This window comes from Zophobas morio, unplaced genomic scaffold (genome assembly GCF_036711695.1).
Source record: "Zophobas morio isolate AGI-343-1 ecotype UQ-CSIRO unplaced genomic scaffold, CSIRO_AGI_Zmor_V1 ptg000011l, whole genome shotgun sequence".
Classification (NCBI taxonomy): domain Eukaryota; kingdom Metazoa; phylum Arthropoda; class Insecta; order Coleoptera; family Tenebrionidae; genus Zophobas; species Zophobas morio.
The window spans coordinates 2179229-2201251 of record NW_026972116.1 but is presented as its reverse complement, the minus strand read 5'-3'; the positions used below and the strand labels follow the sequence as shown (position 1 = coordinate 2201251).

Below are 22023 nucleotides of genomic sequence, written 5' to 3'. Positions count from 1 at the left end.
CGTAAAATTCAAGGTTATTAGGAAACGCTAATCTACATTTTATTTTTTTACAAAAAACCATAAACAATTAGTAAACAATGGTCCCATTAAAACATGAAAAATGTTTTTTAGAATGTCCCTCTGAGACAAATGCATGATGAAAACAGGCATTGGTTTAAAAGTACATGTGTCAGCCAGACCGACAGAAACGGGAAACTACTTTTTAATTACTGTAGGGGTCATGGAACGTCGAGAAAATATAAAAGTGGCCATTCGTCCGATGGATTCGATTATTAATTATTATTATAGTTCCTTCGCTTACGCTCGGGAAGTAAAAAGTATATGATTCTATTGTTGTGGTAAAATTAAATATAAAAATAAGTAACAGACTATACAAATATATATTACAGCATGTAAGGAAAAATTCTGTAGAGAAAACTCTTCTCAATAAATAGTTTTAATTTTAATATTCATTATTTATTATAACAGATTGTGTGGTTTCTAAGATTAACTGCAAATTGTTATTGTTATTACACTATTTTTAATTATTTTCGGAAAATTCATATGCACAAAGTTAGAAACAGATTTTATACTTAATAAAAATATTTATCTATTCTTTTTACCTCCCGAGCGTAAGCTAAGGAAGTTAGTAATCGAGTCCATCGGAAGAATGCCACTTTTATATTTTCTCGATGTTTCATAACCCCTGCAATACGAAGAAAGTAGTCTCTTGTTTCCCTCTGTCCGTCTCGTGTCTGTAATCTGTATTCATTTTTATTAGACACGTAATCTCTGAAACTGCTGGACCGATTGTTGTCAAATATGTATTGTACGTATATTAGGAATATTATGCAGACGGTTAAATGTTAACCAAAATTTTGCTCATCATCCCCACCAACAATTTGATGACGTCATTTCAAATAATTCTATGGTTATTTGATTTAACTGTTATATGTATCTTTAACATTGTCCGTACTTTGTAATTTGCGCTCCCACGGTGCAGGGGCTGCGAGAGTGTTATTATGCCACCGGTTTTTATTTTATAGAGGTTATCTTAAAACAAACATAGCAAAATTTAATTTTATAATTTTTCAAAGAAGCGAGGGAAGTTCTGTCAAAATAAATTTCGACCAATTGTTTGTTTTAAATAATTGTCCACATATGTAGTTTTTAAAGATTTTATTTTTGATTTAGACCGTCACTAATTAATTGTGAAATTTGCTACAAAATATTACATTTTAATTCCACTATTGTATCTTCATACCATCGGGACTCGCATCTAGGAAACCATACTTCTTATAAATAAAAAAAAACTTAGTCTTGCTAGCTAGTTTTAAATTTACAAATGTCAAAGATGAAAAATTTAATAGAAAGAAAATAGTTTTGCCACATTAGGTAATTTTTTCATTTTCGCAACGTATTTTTTTATTTTTTTGGAAATAAATCTTTTTGTTTTTGTACGTATTTATTACATTTTTCATAATCGTCACAAAATCTGAGAAAGATGGTGTCAATTGTGCGAATAATAAATTAAAATCTTAAACAGATCATCACGTTTAGAGATTAACGATAGATTTCTTTCTTTTTATTTTGCGATTCACGATATTATGATTTGAGCAAAGTAGTGCGTAGTAAATTGCGTACACGAATCAATTTTTTAATTTTTAAATGAAGCGATTGTGATAGGTATTTTTAAATTGGGTGGTGACATCTAGAAATAGTTTAGGCAACGACCACCAATGACGGCTTAACATTCAGGTCACAAACATCAAAGGCGCCTATAGTAGTTGTCTAGTTGTCCCCACTGAACGATCTCTATACGATGGTTGAACATCGTCGATGTTATTATTATTTGCTATTTGATTTTTAAATGTTGGTCAGTTGGAGATTCAACGAATGGTTTAATGGGCTTGTCTTACTCATTTTTGACGTTCTTCAATAAAGAGATCTATAATTAAAATTTAATATGCATAAAGATCACTACAGTTTGCTAAAGTACGGTTACTCCATGGCTACTTTCTGAACTAGCCACAAAATGTCGAATGGAATGGAACGGTCATATCTCTTTAGAGATAACGGAGTTGGACATGACAGAGCTTGGATGTACAGCCCTCTAGTAATCGATTGCAAAATTACAAAATTGTACGTTTCCTGTTGATGGGTTGGTAACATGATACAAGTAAATATGGTATGGACATACGCAGGTTTGCTGACGTCACCTGGCTGTATTCAGGCGGGAAATTGAAATATTTACCGAGCCCAACTAAAGTCACTAGATCTACTTTTAGAAAGTACGGCAAACTGCCTGTGGTCGGAATTCGACAGAGAGGAACCTAACCTATGTGTTAAACAAAGATAGCGCGAGGCTAGTAATTTTCGCTATCTGTCAACGAAAGGTTGATGTGTTTACGATTTGAGGTTACGACAGACTGTACTAGAATTATTGAGTTAACGGACCGGAAAGAACACTATTCCAGTCCCAAAGTAACTCCAGCCCTATTCAACGAGAAAGTGTCACCGGTAACCAGCAAACAGTCGTGGAAGACGTGTTACCACCAAGGCAATTGACGGCCAAATGACAGTAACAGGATCGCCATACTGGAAGCAAAAAATACCTGCTGTCGAAAAGACGGAGCATAACAAGGACACAGATATTTTCTTATTATTTGCTATCATCCCCGCTATTTTTTTAACAACGCTAGGTCGCTAGCAAACCACCAATTTGTTTTTACGCATCAGTTTGGTAACAATAAACAATAACCCTCATAACCACAAAAACTCATAACTGCCTCATAACCCTTAAAATTGATATTTGACATCAGATGTCAACACAGAAGTGGAAGGTCATTCATTCCACATGACGTCAGATAACGTTGCGCAGAAGAAGACGAATTTTGGTTCATGGGATGTCCATACCATATTTACTTGTATCATGGGTTGGTAAGGTTGATAACCCTTTGGTTTGTTATTGTTTATATGCGGGAAAATTTCATCTTTATTCCATTTTTATCGATGGGTGAGTTAATTTTACATTGTTAGGTTTTAGTGGTGTTCAGAACATATGTTTATTTCATAAAGTTACGTTCCGCCTGCATTTCCGGCTCTTTTCCTATAGGAAGTTGATCGGAAATTTCCACTCCAATTTAGACATCAATATCAGAGAACATAGAGAAGCGACATAGAGGCTGATTTTGCAAAACCACCCTTATTGACATTGGAGTCCTCAACCGCCAAAGGCAAGCGCCAAATTTAAATAGTCGATGCCAATAAAAACCTTGGTTCACTATAATTGTAATTCGTGTGACTTGAATGAAAATGAAGGAAACAGTAAGCAGCTTGTAATATTCTGGTAAATCTAGTGTCAATTTGTCGAAAGTAAAACGCGTCGTTAAAAATATTGTGACATTTCTTCTAGTTAATTTTATTCCTAGTTAGAACCAAACACTGCTGCCAACATAAATTGCGGAGTCTTCAACCGTCATTTAATTTAAACTATGGCGCTTCTCTATGTTCTCTGTCAATATGTTGAATTTGGGAAAGAATGCTATTTAAACTCAAGTTTTTATATTAGTTTGTGAAACTATAAGGAATGTTGCTCAAATTGAGTGCTTACTGAAGACAACAGACCTGATATATATGAAATCAGAAAAAAAATCTCATATTTTTGTTTAGAAATTTATGAGAAGTTTACAGAAAATAATAATAATAATAACCTTTATTGCCGTACAGTTTCTAGAATCTATTACAGACTAATATTAATAATCATAAAATAAGTAAAAGAAACAAGATCGAACCGATGATTTAAATATTAATCAAAAACAAAAACAAATCAAATCCTAAGTAAGTAAATAATAACGTACTTAACAAAAAATGAACTAGAATTTAACATGTTCGTCGCTAATTTTCTGAAATTCATTTCATTAAGATAAAAGGCATCCAAAATCTTTAAACTTATTATTATACAACATACCGATTAAATTAATTGGGGATCTCAATAATATATGTAATTGTATGAGCTGCAGGAGAGTATAACGACAATGTTCCTCTCAGTGGCGTAACAATCAAAGTGCGGGCCTGTGTTCTACAACACTGTGGGGCCCCTAATGAACAGCGAAATAAAAATATTTAAAAATACGAGTATAATGAGTAAAGTATGAGTAGACTGCAATTAGGGCTTACGTTTTATTAAAATTATTCTACCTGAAACATTGAATTAAAAAAACAAAATACAATAATTACCTGAATACATATAATTAAAATATATACAATTATACATATTAGAAACTAGCCGACCCGGCAAACGTTGTTTTGGCATTTCTAGTGAATATTTTGGTAGTTAAATAAAAAATTAAATTAAAATAAATACATACAGTTTCCGACAAAAAATTTCAAACATCACTTTTCTGTCATGTCAAAAATTTTAATGTAGTCTATGCTTTATTGTCATTATTTCGGACAGCTGGAATGGCAAACTTTCAAAATTCCAGCTTACGCTACAGCTACATTCATGTAAGTGTCAAATGTAAAAGTTAAAAATGACCGTCAAATATTTAGGTCAGAAACTATTGGTACGAATTCAAAAAATCTTTTTGTGTTGGATAGTCCATTTATCGTATCTACATATAGGCTATATAACATCACGCTACGATCAATAGGAGCGAAGTAGCAATGAAAAATTCGGAAAAACGGGAAAATTATTCCTCCTTTGACAGCTTCCGTTGCTTACGCTGCTTAAACAGTTAAAGTTACGTAAAAATCATGTATGACGAAATTGTTCCCCTCTAAAAGTTCTAAAGAAAAGTCCGCGACAGCATATGTCTATCTTTTAAAGTCGACTCAGTATAATCTTTTTTATGGTAATGAAATTTGTTCTAAAATAATAATGCATTTATGTATAAAATTCTCGCGTCACAGTGTTTGTCACCGAACTCCTCCGAAATGGGTTGACCGATTTGTATGAAATTTTTTATGTACACTCACCGGCAAAAAAAGCGAATCACCCAAAGTTTGTATTGAAAATGGTTCCTTTTTTAAACGTTTGGCTACAGTCAATATCAGTTTTGAAAAAATCACACAAAATATACTAACACTAGGTTTTTGGTTCTTTTTTGTACATGATATGAACCTCAAATCTGAAGATGATAAGTTTTTTCCAACAATGAGATTTGCAGATGTGACGTTTAGAGGGCATTAACAGACGGTTTGTCATTGTGATTTGATGAAAACTGTGTTTTTGTCAATTAACATGAGTATTGTTGCCATTAATGCAGCACGAGCAATTGCTCTTATTCAGGATGGTCGAAGTTAACGGTACGTTGCCAATACGTTAGAGGTATCACAAGTGAGCATTCACAGAACTGTACGACGGTTTAATGAGACTGGATCATACAGCCGAAGACCTGATTCGGGTCGTCCAAAGAAAACATCGGCTCGGGATGACCGTTTTTTAACGCTGACCGTGTTCCGTAATAGGGATACCTACGACCGCAGTTGAGGCCAGAAATCAACTTGAAGAAACACGAGGAGTTAGTGTAAGTGAAAGAACTGTAAGAAAAAGGTTAACTGCAGCTGAATTGAGGGCCCGTAGACTTGCAAGTGGCCCAGAACTTCTCCCACGGCACAGAGTAGCCCGACTTGCATTTGCTCCAGAACACGTTAACTCGGATCTTGCCCAATGGGGCCAAGTACTCTTTACAGATGAGTCGCGTTTTTGTCTACGTTCTCCTGACGGCCGTCAAAGAGTATGGCGAAGAAGAGGCGAAAGGTAGGCTCAGTGCAATATTCTTTCCAGACTAAGTTTTCATGGAGGTTCAGTGATGGTCTGGGCAGGAATTTCTGCCGAGGCTCGCACGGAACTTGTAGTGGTGGATAGAGGCACATTGAATGCTGATCGATATGTAGCAAATATTCTTCAAGAGCATGTCGTACCTTTTGCTCCTTTTATTGGCGATAATTTTATTCTAATGCATGATAATGTTAGACCACATATCGCTAGAGTTGTACAAACCTACCTCGACGAATTCGGGATTTCACGTATGGAATGACCAGCACGCAGTCCCGACCTGAATCCAATTGAGCATGTGTGGGACATGTTAGGTAGACGTATCAGAGCACGTGTGCCGGCCATACAACACATAAGAGATCTTGAAAATGCGCTAGTTGAAGAATTTGACCAATTAGCCCAGGCTGAGATTAGACACCTCATAGAAGGCATGGGAAGACGTATGGCAACCGTAATGCAAGCTAGAGGCGGCAACAGTCGTTATTAATGATATGTTAAGTAGTCTTTTGTTGGTTTAATGTAATGGATTTTCTGGTATTTTTTAATAAACTCGTAATTGTTGCAACTTCAGCGAAGGTCCCGTTACCTTCTCATCTCCTTTGTCCTAGATAACCTAATTTATCTTATAAATGTGACGCACACCAGAATTTATTGAAGATTTCTACAAAAATACTAATGATTCGATTTTTTTGCCGGTGAGTGTATATTCGGTAGGTCTGAGAATAGGTTGTAAACTACTTTTTATACTCCTAAGTGATAAAAGGGTGGCCCAACCTATAAAATTTTTGTTTATTTTTTGGACAAAATTTTTTATTTTTATTTTTTTAAGATTTGGCATCAAAAAATACATATAACCCTAAATTTTCACCTTTCTACCACCAAACCCCATTTTTTAATCTTCTGTAAAATAAAAATCAATTGCTGTTCCTGTTAGGAAAAAAAAAACTCAAACAAAAAATGGTTTGACCGATTTGAATAATTTTTTATATCACGGGGATGGTTTATGAATAAAAAAAATAGGGAAAATTTAAAAGAACAGCTAAAAAATCAAAAAATTCTAAAAAATTTGTATGGGAATCGCCACTTCGAATTAATTTCAATAGTTGGCGTCCCTGACGGACCTGTCGTCATAGCCTATCGTCTAATTGACGTGTCATACAAAACTATTTCTTCCGTGCGATTGTGAAATAGTATATTGACCCTTTTCCTGTAAGATCGTAAAACTTCCCTAGTGACTTTCCGTGCGCACGCATCTTCAAAACCACGTTGGAAATAGTATCCGGCACTCCGGCAGCAGAGCAAAGGCCTGTGACAACCAGTAGCGGCTCGTGGTCTTTTTGTTAGGGGAGGCAACTTTTTCGTTTCAAAATCAGCAGGTATTAATTAACATGTTCGCAATTACTTTTGTTAAAAGACAGATTGTTTATCCGTTTTTATAAAAACAATACAAATAACTCTGAGTCAGTAACATATCTCTAATAGGTACACTTCTCCAATAAAAACATTTAATTGCTTCACACAAACCAATGAGAAGGTGTAAAGACTAAAAAATTTGCTTTATTAGCATTAAATATTAATTCATATGATCTAGGGTTGATTCAAAAATATTAATCAATTAATTAATAAAGTTCTGCTCAAATCTGGGATGAGAGGTTCCTAAATCTTTGACACACAATTGTTCGTCGTAAGAAAACCGTGCTTAAATATTTAAACTTTATAAGATATTCTGGAGATTAGAGATTCTTATATTGCTATCAGCATTGCGAAACTGACATTTTCATTGTCCTACTGTTCAAGTTAACTTAAAAGTTTTAATACATAACCTTGGCCATGCACATGCAGGGAACACCTTTCCTCGCGTCTAATTATTGCACAACTAAATGCACATTAAATGCATTCAGGATCCCTGTTCAGCATTGTGCAGTTTCACCGTGAGATTAAAAAATTCGATCTGATTGGCTTAAGGACGGTAGGCGTTGGTGCCTCCGCTGGCGCTTTGATAAAGCACTGATGACTATTGCCTTTCTCAAAAACATATTAGCACTACTGACTAATCATACTGAAGATATCCGTCTATCTGAGGCATGCCTCCGTCTGCAGCTGGCCTACACTAAAGCACTATATTAATACAGTAATAAACTGCTTTAGCCTACACTGTGACGATCAGCGCTTATTCCTGTCGAAAGCGCGTACTTCAAAATATATTACCAAGACGCGTTTTAATAAATCACAGTGTTCCATACAAGTTATTTGCTATATCTTCAAAATATATTTGAAGTTGAGAGATATTAAAACAAAAACTAACAGTTAATTTTTCCAGGGGAGGCACTGCCTCCCCTGCCTCCCCTGACGAGCCGCCACTGGTGACAACAAACCGCTTTGACAGAATGCAACCGGCTACACATGCGTAATCTGTCGCTCATTGGTTAATTTTAACTTGGCGCTCCAAAAAACTGACTTCGCCTGCGCGATGTTGTCTCACTCTGTATCATTGGAATTTATATAATGTCTACTCACTTTGCTTACAGGAAAAGGGTCAATTACATACCGAGGTGGGAAGTGTTTCATTACCGTCGAATGCCAGATTGTTGGACCGAGACGCGTAGCGTCGAGGTCAACAACAGGCGTGAAACGGGAATGAAACACGTCCACCGAGTGTATGTATACTATTTTATTCACAATCATCTTTATATATAAAAGGCAATGACCTGACCTATCAACGCCCAGCCCAAACCGCTAATGCTAGAAAGTTGAAATTCAGAGAGAATGTTCATTTTATGCTGGAGGCATCGTTTAAGAAGGGATTTCTCGAAATGCATTCCCTAAGGGGGTTAAAAAGGGGTGATAAAATTTGTATAGAACCGATATTTCTACTGTAAATTTACATCGTTACGTGAAATCTGAAACATTTTAATTCTCTTCAGTACAAATAAGGAAATATGTATACTACTCGCCGAAAAAATCGCAACACCAAGAAGTAGTGTTTTTATTTTAACTAAAGTTTGTGGGTGTCATTGTCTTAACAAAAGAAATGCACCATAACATTTGCAGTTTAAAATTCGACGAACAACAACAGTAAAAAATTAATAATGTGTCGGTCCACCCCTCGCATTTACACATTCTGCAACTCGCCGTGGCATACTTCTAACTAAATTATTGATATCCTCCTGAGGCAGGGATTCCCAGGCAACCTGGACTTCATGTCTAAGTTGAGCTAGAGTCTGTGGATACTGTGGTAATTCACCTAGCCTTCTGCCGATCATGTCCCACACACGTTCAGTAGGTGACAGGTCCGGCGAACGAGGAGGCCAAGGAAGAATTTGCACTTGGGCATCTTCTAAGCACCTCAAAGAGACCCGTGCAATATGCGGCCGGGCATTGTCCTGCTGAAATAGGGCATCTTCGATGGTTTGAACAAACGGTATAACAACCGGTTCCAGGATTTCATCAACATATCGTTGAGCTGTCATAGAGCCTTGAATCATGACTAAAGGTGACCTGCTGCCATATGCAATAGCTCCCCATATCATTATGCCCACAGTTCGAGCCACATGCCGTTCCACAGAAAAAGCAATATTCCTTCGTTCTCCACGAAATCTTCTAACCCTTTGCCGACCGTCGTGCATGCCTAAACAAAAGCGGGATTCATCTGAAAAGACCACTGAATTCTACTCAAGATGCTAGCCTAAACGTTCGCGGCACCATTCCAAGCGTTGCCGGCGATGTTCTGGAGTTAGCGGTAGTACCAAATGGGGACGATAGAAACGTAGTCCAAAAGACTGAATGCGGGTGTAAATTGTTCTCATCGCATCGGTCGACCAACCGCTGCATACCAGTCATCTGCTATCCTGCGTGTAGACACATGTCGGTTTCTTACTGCCAATGTTCGTAGGTACCGATCTTCACGTGGATTCGTGCTCCTCCTGCGCCCAGAACCTCTAGCTCGGTGACCTCTACCTTCCTCGTGCCATGCTCGCCAGCATCGCAATACAGTTGAAACATTTCGATCCACGCGAGCAGCGATTTCCCGAAATGACAACCCTGCTTCGCGAAGTCCCAAAATGCGACCTCGCTCTAACAGACTTAGTTGTTGAAAATTTCGACGTCTACGCACACGAGACATTGTGCCAGTACTAATATTGTCAGATAGCACAATAAAACACAAATTCCCATGGTGAACAGTAATGCAAAGAAATTATCAGTGGCAGAGAACAATAAGAAAGAAAAAATTCTATAAGCTTCAGTTTTCGGTAAAATCTATTGTAACTTTTATCAGTACATTATCAAACATAGATACATATTTCCACAAAGTTTCATTAATAAAAAACTGCCACTTCTTGGTGTTGCGATTTTTTCGGCGAGTAGTATATTTAAGCATTTTCGGAGATTCGACCGCTAAGGGGGCGAAAAGTGGTGTCAAAGTTTGGGCGGCTAAGTTTGTATAGGAACAATATTTCTACTGTAAATTGAAATTTTTACGCGAAACTTGGTATTAATGTTCTTCAACACAAATAATGAAACCCGTCTTCAAGCATTTTCTAAAATTGAGCCCCTAACTGCCCATTCACAATGGACATAAGGCATAACAAGTACATAAAGCTTACATTAGGGTGACCCATCAGACGTGACATAAAACGAAACTTTTAAAATACATTGCTCCTACCCCTTCAATGGGTGCATTCGATTAATACGTAATTGCAGAAAAAAATGTAACACATTTGTTGAACTCTAAAGGGTCGCTCAAACTGTTTGAAATTTTAAAACCACTGAGTTAATGTATAAGCATACAACTTGTGTTAAAAAACTTGTATAAAAAACATGACAAAAATTTATCAGTATTTTTTTATCTTAAATGTATTTAGGGGAAGAACTCGTGGGACTCGCATTTTTTGATAGCGAAATTTCTGTGCTACACAAAACGCTAATTTTTAAAGCTCTCACAAAACCACAAAAGAACTCAAGGAAAAAAGCGACAGTTGCCCAATCTGAAATGCTGGCAAATAAAATTTCGCTTGACTATTTTGTCACTGAAAAAACAAAATGCTTCTTTGATAAGCTAGGGTTAAGTTCTAATTTTTTAAATATACATACATCCTTTATATTGGGAAAGTGATAATGAATATCAACAAAATGTTGAATGTATCAGTAAACTAAAAGTAGTAAATGACTGTGCTGAGCGAGGTGTGGCGCTTGTACAAGAATATAATACTTCATTATCGAAAAACGAAATTGAGAAACAAAACGTACTACAAGTGGTACAAGCTCATCGAAAAGTCTATCCGAATTGCAACAAAAACACATTGATGAATAATTCAATTAACTGTTTGCTTTAGTTTTACTTATTATACCGTTTTATAATTTGTTAAACTGTGTAATATGTGAAATAGAGTAATATATATTTTTGGTATTCGTACTTTAGTTATTCTCTTTGAGCAACCTTTAAAACTTATTTTATATGAATGTGCTTTTACATAGAGTTTTTTTAACTCATTTAGCAACTGTTCCGAAGGTAGGACAGATAATTTTTTAATTTTTAATTTTTGGGTCAGCCTAGCTTACATAAATACGTAAAGTTGAAACGTTGGAAAACGTGTACCCCTGTTCACAGTGGACGAACGTAATTCTTATGCTTATGAACGTTTTATGTAATCCTTGTGTGCGTACACAAAGTTGAAACAAGTTCAACTTTGTGCACGAATTATGTCAAAATTATGTTAAAATCTAGGGACTTTTGAATGCTGCTATTGAATTCCCTTTGACAGTTGGCACTTGGCACTTCACACCTTTGATTATATTATATAAATTATAATCAAAGCTTCACACTGCGAGTCTGTTCTGTACTGCGAGTTGTCAAGTTCGAATATCGTATGAAATTGTAGGTTAGATATTTTGATTGACTCAGTTTGAGGTTAGCCGTTTCTATGTTTAGCCAGGAGTTATTCCGTTCTGCGTTTGCGCAGTTTAACAATTCTTACAGAGTTCACTCTGTCCACTGTGAACGTAGACATTGATTAAATACATATGTATTTAATCAATGACGTAGATAAGCATAAGCCAGACACAGACCAAAAACGTAAATTATGTTATGCGCTCGTTCTTATGTCTTATGTCCATTGTGAATGGGCAGTAAGGGGATGAAATGTGGAGGCTAAGTTTGTATGGGAAAATATTTCTATTGTATCTTTATATTTTTCCGTGAAACTTGGTAATAATGTTCTTCAACACAAGCAATGAAACACGTATTTGAATATTTTCCGAGATTCAACCCCTTAGGGGGTGAAATATGGTGGCTAGATTTGTGTGGGAATATTTCTATTGTAAATTTAAATTTTTACGTGAAACTTGGCATTAATACTCTTTAACACAAATAATGACACACGTATTTCAGGTTGTTTCGAGATTTCACCCCTAAGAAGATGAAAGGGAGTGACAAAGTTTTTATGAGCAAACCTTTTTTATGTCGATTTTTACTGGAAATTGTATTAATGTCCTCCGGCACATTTTTTACTTGAAAGTTGATAATAATGCTCTTCAACACAACGAATCGTCTACGCGAGCGAAGCCGCGGGCGAAAAGCTAGTTATAAATAAAAATAAATGGAAATAAAAATTCACTTCACTCATTTTATAATTAGACAGCAGGCGTTCCATGTCAAATTTGACATTATAATTTGTCAAGTTTTTTATTAAATTATTTGAGGCAAATACGCTAAATAAAATGTCTTCATACTTGTTATGGGCACCTGTAGCTTTATTTAGGTTGTTTTCCAACCATACGCTGGGGTAGAAGTGGGTGTTTATCTAAGGAACAATTTATTTGAAAATCAAACAATACTACAGAAATCAAGCCTTCACTGGCGTGGAGGTTCGTAAAAAATTTGCCGACCTCCGAAGAGGTTCGTAAAGAGGACAAACAATTGCCCACTTTCAAACTTCAAAAAAGTTGGCAAATGACATATTACGATATTACATACCGATTGTGAATAAAAACGTTTTTGGTGAAATAAGGAAGCAACTAATTCTTATTAAAAATGCATTGACCTTTTACAAAACTATAATCATTCTTTATAACCCTGTGCCAAAATACTAGTTAAAATAATAAAAAATTGTTCGAAAGTTGTTTCGACAAAACTTGCCTCGCTCCTGATGTACAATGAAACATATCCAGCATTTTCGAGTTGAGTTTTTTATTTACTATTATTTATTATTATTATTATTACTATGAGTAATCCCTCAACAGGCTGAGAGCCCAATTACTGAGGAATAAAAACCAGAAAATAAAGGCAAAAACAACTAAGTAAACATATAGTTAGACACTGAAAAACTGCTTAATTTTTGCTGGCGAAGTACTAAATATATCAATTTCCGATTCCACCTCTCTATAGTTTTGAAGCATTTGATAAACCGGAGACGATTTAAAATATGTTTGTTCTTGGGACAGGCATATGCAACAAAGAATATGATCTTAAACCTGGTTTTAGCACACGTAGCTTTAGGATCTCAAGAAGATCTTCACATTTGATATGATAATTTAAAATATTATGTAACGTTAAGACAGAAGCTGCTTTTCGTCTGCAGGCCAAACTCTGATAACCAAATCTACGTAACAGTATATCATTTGGAATTCCTCTTGTAGGGTAAACACCATCACAGATATAAGACAAGAATTTTAAGAATCGACGCTGCGTTTTTTGCAACAGAGAAATGTAGGTTTGATAAAAAAGGCTCCATACCACCGACGCATACTCCAAGACGGATCTGACGTATGATAAAAAGAGAAGCCTTAGAACATTAAGGTCTTTAAATTCCGCCGCGTTGCGAACAACAAACCCTAATGACGTAGTTGTGTACAACATTTGACAGTTTAATCGAATATGACTTGACGATGTATTTATCAGCGTTTAACAGCAAATTGTTTTTTTTTGGACCATAGCAACACACGATCGATTCAAGTTGTCTTGAAGACGAATACAATCCAAAGATGACTGTACGCGAAAAAAGATTTTCAAATCATCTGCATAAAGCAAGGAAGGAACGTCCAAAACATCTGTTAGAGCCTCTGGCGGGGACCTGTTTCACCCCTCCCCACCCGTAAGGGTGGGAGCCAGAGCCACCCCCACCTTGGAACACAGGGTAGCATTCATTCTTAATTCTTAACTCATTCATACACATTCAATTCTCAATTCTCAATTCGTAACTAACATTCAACTATCTCGACCGCACGGTCACATAATATTCTATTCTTATCATTCTTATTTATCATAACACTTGTCACTAGCAATATACATTTATCTTACTGTTCGCTGGTCTTTATTCATTTATACAAACTTCGACAACATCTATGATGTCATTGATATACATTACAAAACCGAGCCCTGCGGTACACCAGATGTCTGTGGAAACTGACGAGAGGAGCAACTGTTACAAAATACATACTGATATCTGTTGCTTAGATAAGATTTAAAGACACTTAGCAAACCGTCGGAAAAGCCAAAACTCTCCAGTTTTTGCAATAGAATACGATGATCAATGCGATCAAAAGCCTTGCTAAAATCCAAATAAATGCAATCAACGTGAAGATGTTTGTCAAATATTTCAGAGATATATTGCGTCTTGATCATCAAATTCGTGACAGTCGACCTTCCTTTAATGAAACCATGCTGCATCGGTGACAAGTGCTGCGAAACATGGGAAAAGATGCGAGCATGCATTACAAATTCAAACACATTAGCAAAGTTGTTAATCAAAGCAATTGGCCTATATTCACTAATTTCCGCAATGCTTCCGTTTTTATGAATAGGCAAAATCCTAGATAACTTCCATTTGTCAGGAAATTTTGAATTACCCAAAATCAAATTGAATATAACTATTAGTGGAGGAGCTAAAATTATGCTACAGTCTTTCCCAAAGAATTTTTCTTTACACAATTTTGTGATGACGTCATCAACATTTTTGCAAGGAGATGTATATCAACTTGGATTGGTGCAGTGTAATACTAAAAATAACAGTATTCTATTCCCAAAATTTTCTGGGAAAATGGAGTGAGCCGTTCTTAATTTAATCAATAAAATAATAATAATTTGACTCATTCATTTTTTTTGAGCCGCCTGTTTAAGCAAATCTAAAAAATATGAATGCAATGATAAATCAAAAGTAAAAATTCATCATATTTTGCACATTTTGGGTAGAATTTATTCGGCAAAATTTTGAGATGACGTCATCAATTTTTTGGGAGGAATAAACAGATATATTTTGATTTACAATTTACCATGCTTACAATAACTTCAAAACGTCTGCAAGATTTCAAAGTATTCAGTTTTGCAATTTTTGATTTATTCAATACAATAAATTGACTGATTCATTAATTTTTTTGAGTCAGCTTGTATAAACAAATCTAAAAAATATGAATGCAATGATAAATTACAAATGTAGACTGATTATATTTTGCGTATTTTAGATAGGATTTATTCGGCGAAATTTTGAGTTGACGTTATCATTTTTTTTTTTTGGAGGTGATAAGAAAATATTATTACGTTGAACGGTGATTAAAAATCGGCGTGGGTAAGACTCAACAATTTATTTCTCAATAACTCAAATTTACACGACACAGCGATTATGTTTAAAATAATTCCGGTGCAACTTGACTGGACTCTGTCTTGACTGAACCAACTGAATAATCATCGTTCGCTAAGGTTGCGTCTATTTAAATGCATACTCTCGTTCTAGAGGTTTCGTGATCGAGGTCTTTCTGAAATACCCATCGCGACTTCCCTTTCTAGGCTTTAATGGACGCCGCTCGGCCGCCGTCACCGACGATGAGTCATCCATCATTGCCGCATATACTAGAAAACCCATAGGCGTCGTACCGGGGCGGCGTATGGGTTTATTTCGTAACACAGCCCCCTCCTTAATTCTGATCGTCTCGATCAGAAACGTCAACGGTGTCACTGAGGCGGTCGAAATGGACAATCTTCATTTTCGTCTTCGGCCCTCGTCGAATACTGTAAATCGCCTGCCTGGAATCCTACTGAGTTACCCTTAAGGTCGTAACGTGTTTTCATTCTGTCACTCGCCATCTGGATCTTGTGGTGCACCGTTTCGTGAACGCTCAGCAGTTTCTCCTTCAAGTCATCGACGTACTCTATGACTTCCGTTGGTTCTTTCTTCACTCGGAGAGCCGAACAAGATGTCACAAGGCAGACGACGTTCTTTTTCGGAAACTATGCGCCCCGGTGTCTGACGGGTCATGGACAGCTGAACGATAAGTCACTAGGAACAGTGGAAGGTGTCGATCCTAATCCTTTTGATGTTCGGCCACCACCTTCGAAAGATGTTCTTCCATAGTACGATTGAACCGTTCTATCATTCCATCTGACTGTGGGTGCAACGGCGTAGTCCATGTCTTCCGTAACCCTAGGACTTCAGTAACCTTTAGGATTAGGTTTGACTCGAAGTTTCTGCCTTGGTCCGAATGTAATTTCATTGGGACCTCAAACCTGCTGATCCAATTGTCAATCAGCATTCTTGCAACCGTCGTGGCTTCTTGATTCGGTACGCCATAAGCTTCAGGCTATTTGCTGAAGTAATCGCTGAGGACCATTGTGTACTTATTCCTGTCCTCGGTCACCGGGAAAGGACCTGCTGTGTCCACTGCAATTCTTTTTAGGATTGGTGTCCTTTCACAGTTGAAGAACGTTTCACGCTGCTCGATCTTGTCACAATGTTTGCAGTTCTTACAAGGACTTCTCGACAAAGAGTACGCATTATTGTGAAGATTACCAACCTTGTGTCGAATTTTGAAGTGATACTGTTGGAGTCGTTCAAGCCATCTAGCTACTTGTCCTTCAGGATTCTTCATCTGGAGGGGCCATGTAAGCGCTGCGTGATCGATTCTAATCAGAAATTCGCGTCCGTAGAGATATTTATGGAAGTGTTCAACAGCTTTGACAATCGCCAACAACTCCTTCCTAGTGACACAGTAGTTCTTCTCAGGTTTCGAAAGTACGCTGCTGAAGTACTCGATGACTTTTTCTTCTTTGTCCTGCGCATGTGACAATACGCTACCTACTCGATCTTGCTTGTGTCTGTGTCCAAGATGAACATTCCCGATGATTGAGTATACAGAACAGATAGGACTAGAGCATAGTGCATTCTTCAATCTTTTGATGTGATGTCTAGGGTGAAAATTCGACACGGATGCCACAAATCCAGGGGTATTTTATTTTATATAATTTTAAAAAACTTACCATTATAAATTTTGGAGATGATGACATCTCATTGGCGGTCGGTACGATTAGCCAAATTTTAGTTAGTGTTTAACCATCTACATCTATCCTAATATACGTACAAAATTTGACAACAATCTTTTCGGTAGTTTCGGAGACTACGTGTCTAATAAAAATGGTTACATACGCTATATAGACAAACAGATGGAAACGGGAGACCACTTTTTTCGTACTCTAGAGGTCGTGACACGTCGAGAAAATATGAAAGTGGTAATTCGCCTGGTGGACTCGATTCCTATATTTCCTTAGCTTAGCTTTAGAAGTAAAAATGTATATACAATATTCTGTCTATCGTTTTTCATTTTCTAGTATTTCGTAAATACTATTGGTTTTAAAGTTCGAAAAATATAAGAGTCGTTTATAACTGTAGTAATTGTTGAGTTGTTTACATGTTTACAAGTCATGATGTTTTATGTGTATGTTATTTATAGAGTAATTATTATTAATTAGTCGGAAATTTGAATGATGATGTCATTAACTTAATTTTTACGATAACAGATCATAGTCCAGGAACTAGGTCATGTAACGAAGTTTGGTTAATATTCTTTTTACGTATGTTGGTATAATACAACAATATTTGAAATGTGTCGGTCAACATTTTACACTATTTTTAACTCATTGTCAGTTAAGTTCTAAACTAGATAGCTTATAAACTAACCAGACTGCTAATTATTAAAATGTAGGAAACACATTACCCATTCATTACTCACTATAAATCAGCATGCAATTTTATGCACTAGGTCTTTTTTGATTCATAAAAACACCGGCCGCGAACACTTGTTGAATTGAAAAATTGAATAGCCAGAGTTTTTCAGCGAGGCTAAATGCTGAGAAAATAGTACCATAAATGCTCTAAAGTACGGTGAACGCACTAAATTCGCATGAAGTTCGAGGTTTCCTAAAACTGCCGCAAAATGATTAAAGAACGGGATCATATTGAAGAGTAATAAACTCAAAGCAAAGTTATTAACTTCAAAGGGATCACAGTAAAATGGTTCCGGTTTCCGGTTCGGAAACCTCCCAAAAATCCACCTAAAATATTCGTATCGAGAATTCTGAGAATCGAACCCGGAAACCGAGGAAATATGGATAATTTTCATAAAAACGATCAGTAAGTTATCGGAAGACCCTCCCCGGCGACCTAAAGCTGACACAGGGCCAAGAGTACCGTTCGAAAACGAGAACATCTGTTAACGCTAAAAATTCTTTTCACCCCCGGCGCTATCGGTTCACATCAAACGCATCGAAAACCATCAACAAAAATGCATACATTAAACGCTAAATAGGTACCGCCTAAGCCGAGAACACATCAGGGTAGTTAGAATGAGATACGTTAAGTATGACTGAGGGTAGACTTACACAGATACAATATGGAAATTTGGTAAAAATCGCGAAACAGGCTGATACGGCTTTAATTGAGATTTGACTCCATTTTGTTTCCTGCGCTTCCGCTTTTATAGGGATTTTAACCCACTTATTTTGTCTCCCGCGACATTAAAGTGTAGTAGAAAGGTGTAGTATATGTCCTTTATGGAGTGCGTCTTAGATCATATTCGTATTTCGCGATTTTATAAGGTTTAGTTTCGCTCCGAATAGGATTTTGTCTCTGACGGATTTACGTGAGTTCGGGTCATGGTTGACTCGTAAGTTTTTCGGCTTTTTCAGTTTGCATAATTCGATTCCCATGTCATTATCTTTTCGTTGCATCAGCTGCGTCATCTCTGTTAGTAAAAGCGGCGTCCTTTGGTCCTTTGTTCCGTTTTTTGTTGAGATCCGTTGAGATATATGCGTCTGGGTTTCGCCTACTACTGTTTTAGTTTGGGTACGAATTTTAATGAAAATAATTGAGATTGGCGATTTTTATGGATGTGCGGTTCTGCGCATGTTGTTCGCAATGTCCGAGAAGCGCAATGATATTTGGCTTATTTGAGATTTGCGAATATGTATGCGAATTTTGTTCTTAGGTACCTTGTGGGATTGATGATCGATTCTGATTATCTGTCTGAATGATAATATAATATTATTAATAATAATATTAATAATAATAATGTATATTCGTGCCCAAACTGTACAGTTTTACATTCGTCAGAAAATAACAAACTAACACAACTTATACATATAAACATAAACACAAAAAAACATATACAAAAATTATTACAATCAATGTCGATTTAAATACTCGTCATAATCATAGTAAACACCGTTTATCAAGAGTTGTTTAACTACCTTCTTAAATTTGACAAGATTGAGATTTTTTATATCCGCCGGCAAACAGTTATAAAATTTTATACCAAAGTATCTGTGAGCTGTCTGCGTTCTCGTTAGGCGAATACTCTTCAAACACAGTTTATCCCTAGTCCTAGTATTATATGCATGGAAATCCCCAAATTTGTCAAAGATATGGATATTTTGTTTTATATAGAGTAAACATTCATAAATAAATAGTGCCGGAAATGTCAAAATATTTAATTCCCTAAAAGCAGGGCGGCAATCAGCTCGATATGGTAGACCGGCAACTATCCGAATTGCTCTCCTTTGAATGGAGAATAGATAATGCCTGCAAGATGCGTGACCCCATATTAAGATTCCATATCGCAGGAAGCATTGAATGAGGGAACTAAAAGCGATTTTTAGAACTTCTTGTGATACTTGATTCGCAAGGCTTCTAAGCATAAATGTATTTTTGCTAAGTTGTTTCGCTAATATGACACCATGTTCTTTCCAAAGCAATTTGTCATCAATCGTGATTCCCAAGAATCTCGTAGTTGTTTGAATATTTGGTAAGAGTGTTAGATTAGCTAGATTTGGTGACTTTTTTAGGGAAAACAACATGTTGACACTTTTCCCCTCATTCAGTGCAAGCCCGTTACTACAAAGCCAGTCAGAAGCCTTTGATATCGCTCTCCGATTTCTGGTCAGGATTTCATAGCAGTTTTTGTCGGTAGCACTGATTGTTGTATCATCTGCAAATAGAATTACATTATTTTCGTTTAGTTCTATGGGAAAGTCATTAAAGAATATTAGAAATAACAAAGGTCCCAGTACCGACCCCTGGGGAACCCCACGGCTGACAGGAAGATCAGACGATGTTGTTCCTTTAAGGCTAACTCTCTGAAAGCGTTCAGTTAAGAAAGAACTGATAATTCTGCAACTATCTGGATGGATGTTATATACGTATAATTTACGAATAAGAGTCTCATGTGATACAAGATCAAAAGCTTTCGTTAAGTCCAGGTATGTTGCAATGCAGTAATTACCACTTTCAAAAACTTCCGAAATTTGATCTATAAAACTTAGTAATGCGTCAGATGTTGAGCACCCTTTACGGAATCCAAATTGGTTTTTAACTAAGATTTTGTTGTCTTCAAAAAATTTCGTTAATTGTATACATAACACTTTCTCTAAAATTTTCGAAAAGACAGGTAATAGGGATATAGGTCTATAGTTACTCTTGTCATTTATTTCACCTTTTTTGAACACTGGTATGACAATCCCTGTTTTCAAACATTTAGGAAAAGTTTTGTTTTGTATGCATAGATTTATTAATTTGGTGAGTGGCGTAATGATGACATCTTTCACATTTTTTATTAATTCCATGCTGAAGCCATATATGTCTCTAGATTTACTCGACTTTAAATTTGCAATAACATCTCGCACACAGCTCTCAGAAACTTCAGTAAAACGAAAATACATGGTAACATTATTACAAACATTATTATTATTACACATCAATCCTATAGGATCATATTTGGGGTCAGGTACATTTTCTAGTATATCATTGGCGATATTATTAAAATAATTGTTAAAAACATCAGGTGTGATATCGCTGTCTAAATTTTTATAACTATTTTTATTTCGTTTACTGTTTATTACGTCCCACATAGCCTTAGACTTATTTACTGCAGTACCTATATATTTATTATTCGCCTCACGTTTTGCTTTCTCTATGCTTTTGCGATACATATTTCTATACAATGTTTTATATTCTTTAATTAAATTATTTTTTGTACATATGTACAAATCGTCCAGAAATAACAAATTAGTTCGCATGATTTGTAACTCATAGTTAAACCACTTAACCTTAGCTCGGTTATCACAATTATTATTACCTTTGAGTATGTTTTTTTTTGGAAAACATATTATACAAGGTGATTGCGAAATACATGCAAAAAAAAATGGGGAATAGCTCACAATATGATTATGTCACTGGGTAAAATTCACGGTCCTAAGTAGTAGCAGTGTCTAGAAAAAATTATTTGAAATTAAATGTAAATTGTTGTACGCGCCGCTGGACTGTTTTGTGACCTACATAATTACTACAATGAATGGAACAGAGTGAGTCGGATTAAGAACCAAAAAAGTGACTTTATCAGGCACTTTTTTAATCGCAACGTGAAAAACACGAAAAGGGCCAGTTAGCATCGAGCGGTCGGTGAAATCGGTTTATGGTGGAGTTTTCCCATGCAGATTGTGTCGATATGGTAATTGGTGCATCAGTGGTACAGCATCTTCGAGATCATGGTACCTTCAACCTCAAACTCACGATCGTGGCCGTGATAGGACAGAAAGAAGAAGTTTGATTTTCACAGCTTGTAGTGCATCCTACATTAAAAGAATACGGCCACAACCATACCATGTTGACAAAGTACAGGGTTTGGAGCCCGCTGATTGTCCACGTTGTGTAACTCACTTTTTGGCCGATCAAACTCCACATGCTCGTCAACAAGTACGATTGCAAGAGACGGTTTTCGATAAATGTGTATCGGTTGGATGAAACAGTTAGTTTGTGAAAATCAACAGTGTCCAGAAATTATCGAAGAGCTTCAACAACAAGTGAAAGTGGCAGCCGCTACTCCGGTCTTTTTTTACCTATCAACAAACATCTTGCGACGCTCTGACGCCTGTATGGCTAGTCAAGGACAACATTTTCAACATTTCTTATAAAAAGGTAGTAACATTTTAAGTTGCTCTTATTTTT

General features: G+C 36.3%; 1 protein-coding gene across 1 annotated transcript in view; it reads left to right on the top strand.

Annotated features, from left to right (window-relative positions):
* Positions 1 to 2976: 2976 nt before the first annotated feature.
* The window catches only part of LOC135126653 (peroxidase-like), a 104382-nt gene continuing 85335 nt past the window's right edge, over positions 2977 to 22023 (top strand). The window contains exon 1 of the mRNA XM_064052694.1: positions 2977 to 2995. Coding sequence (XP_063908764.1) covers positions 2992 to 2995 — 4 coding nt within the window. The 5' untranslated portion in view covers positions 2977 to 2991. The remainder of the gene's footprint in view (positions 2996 to 22023) is intronic.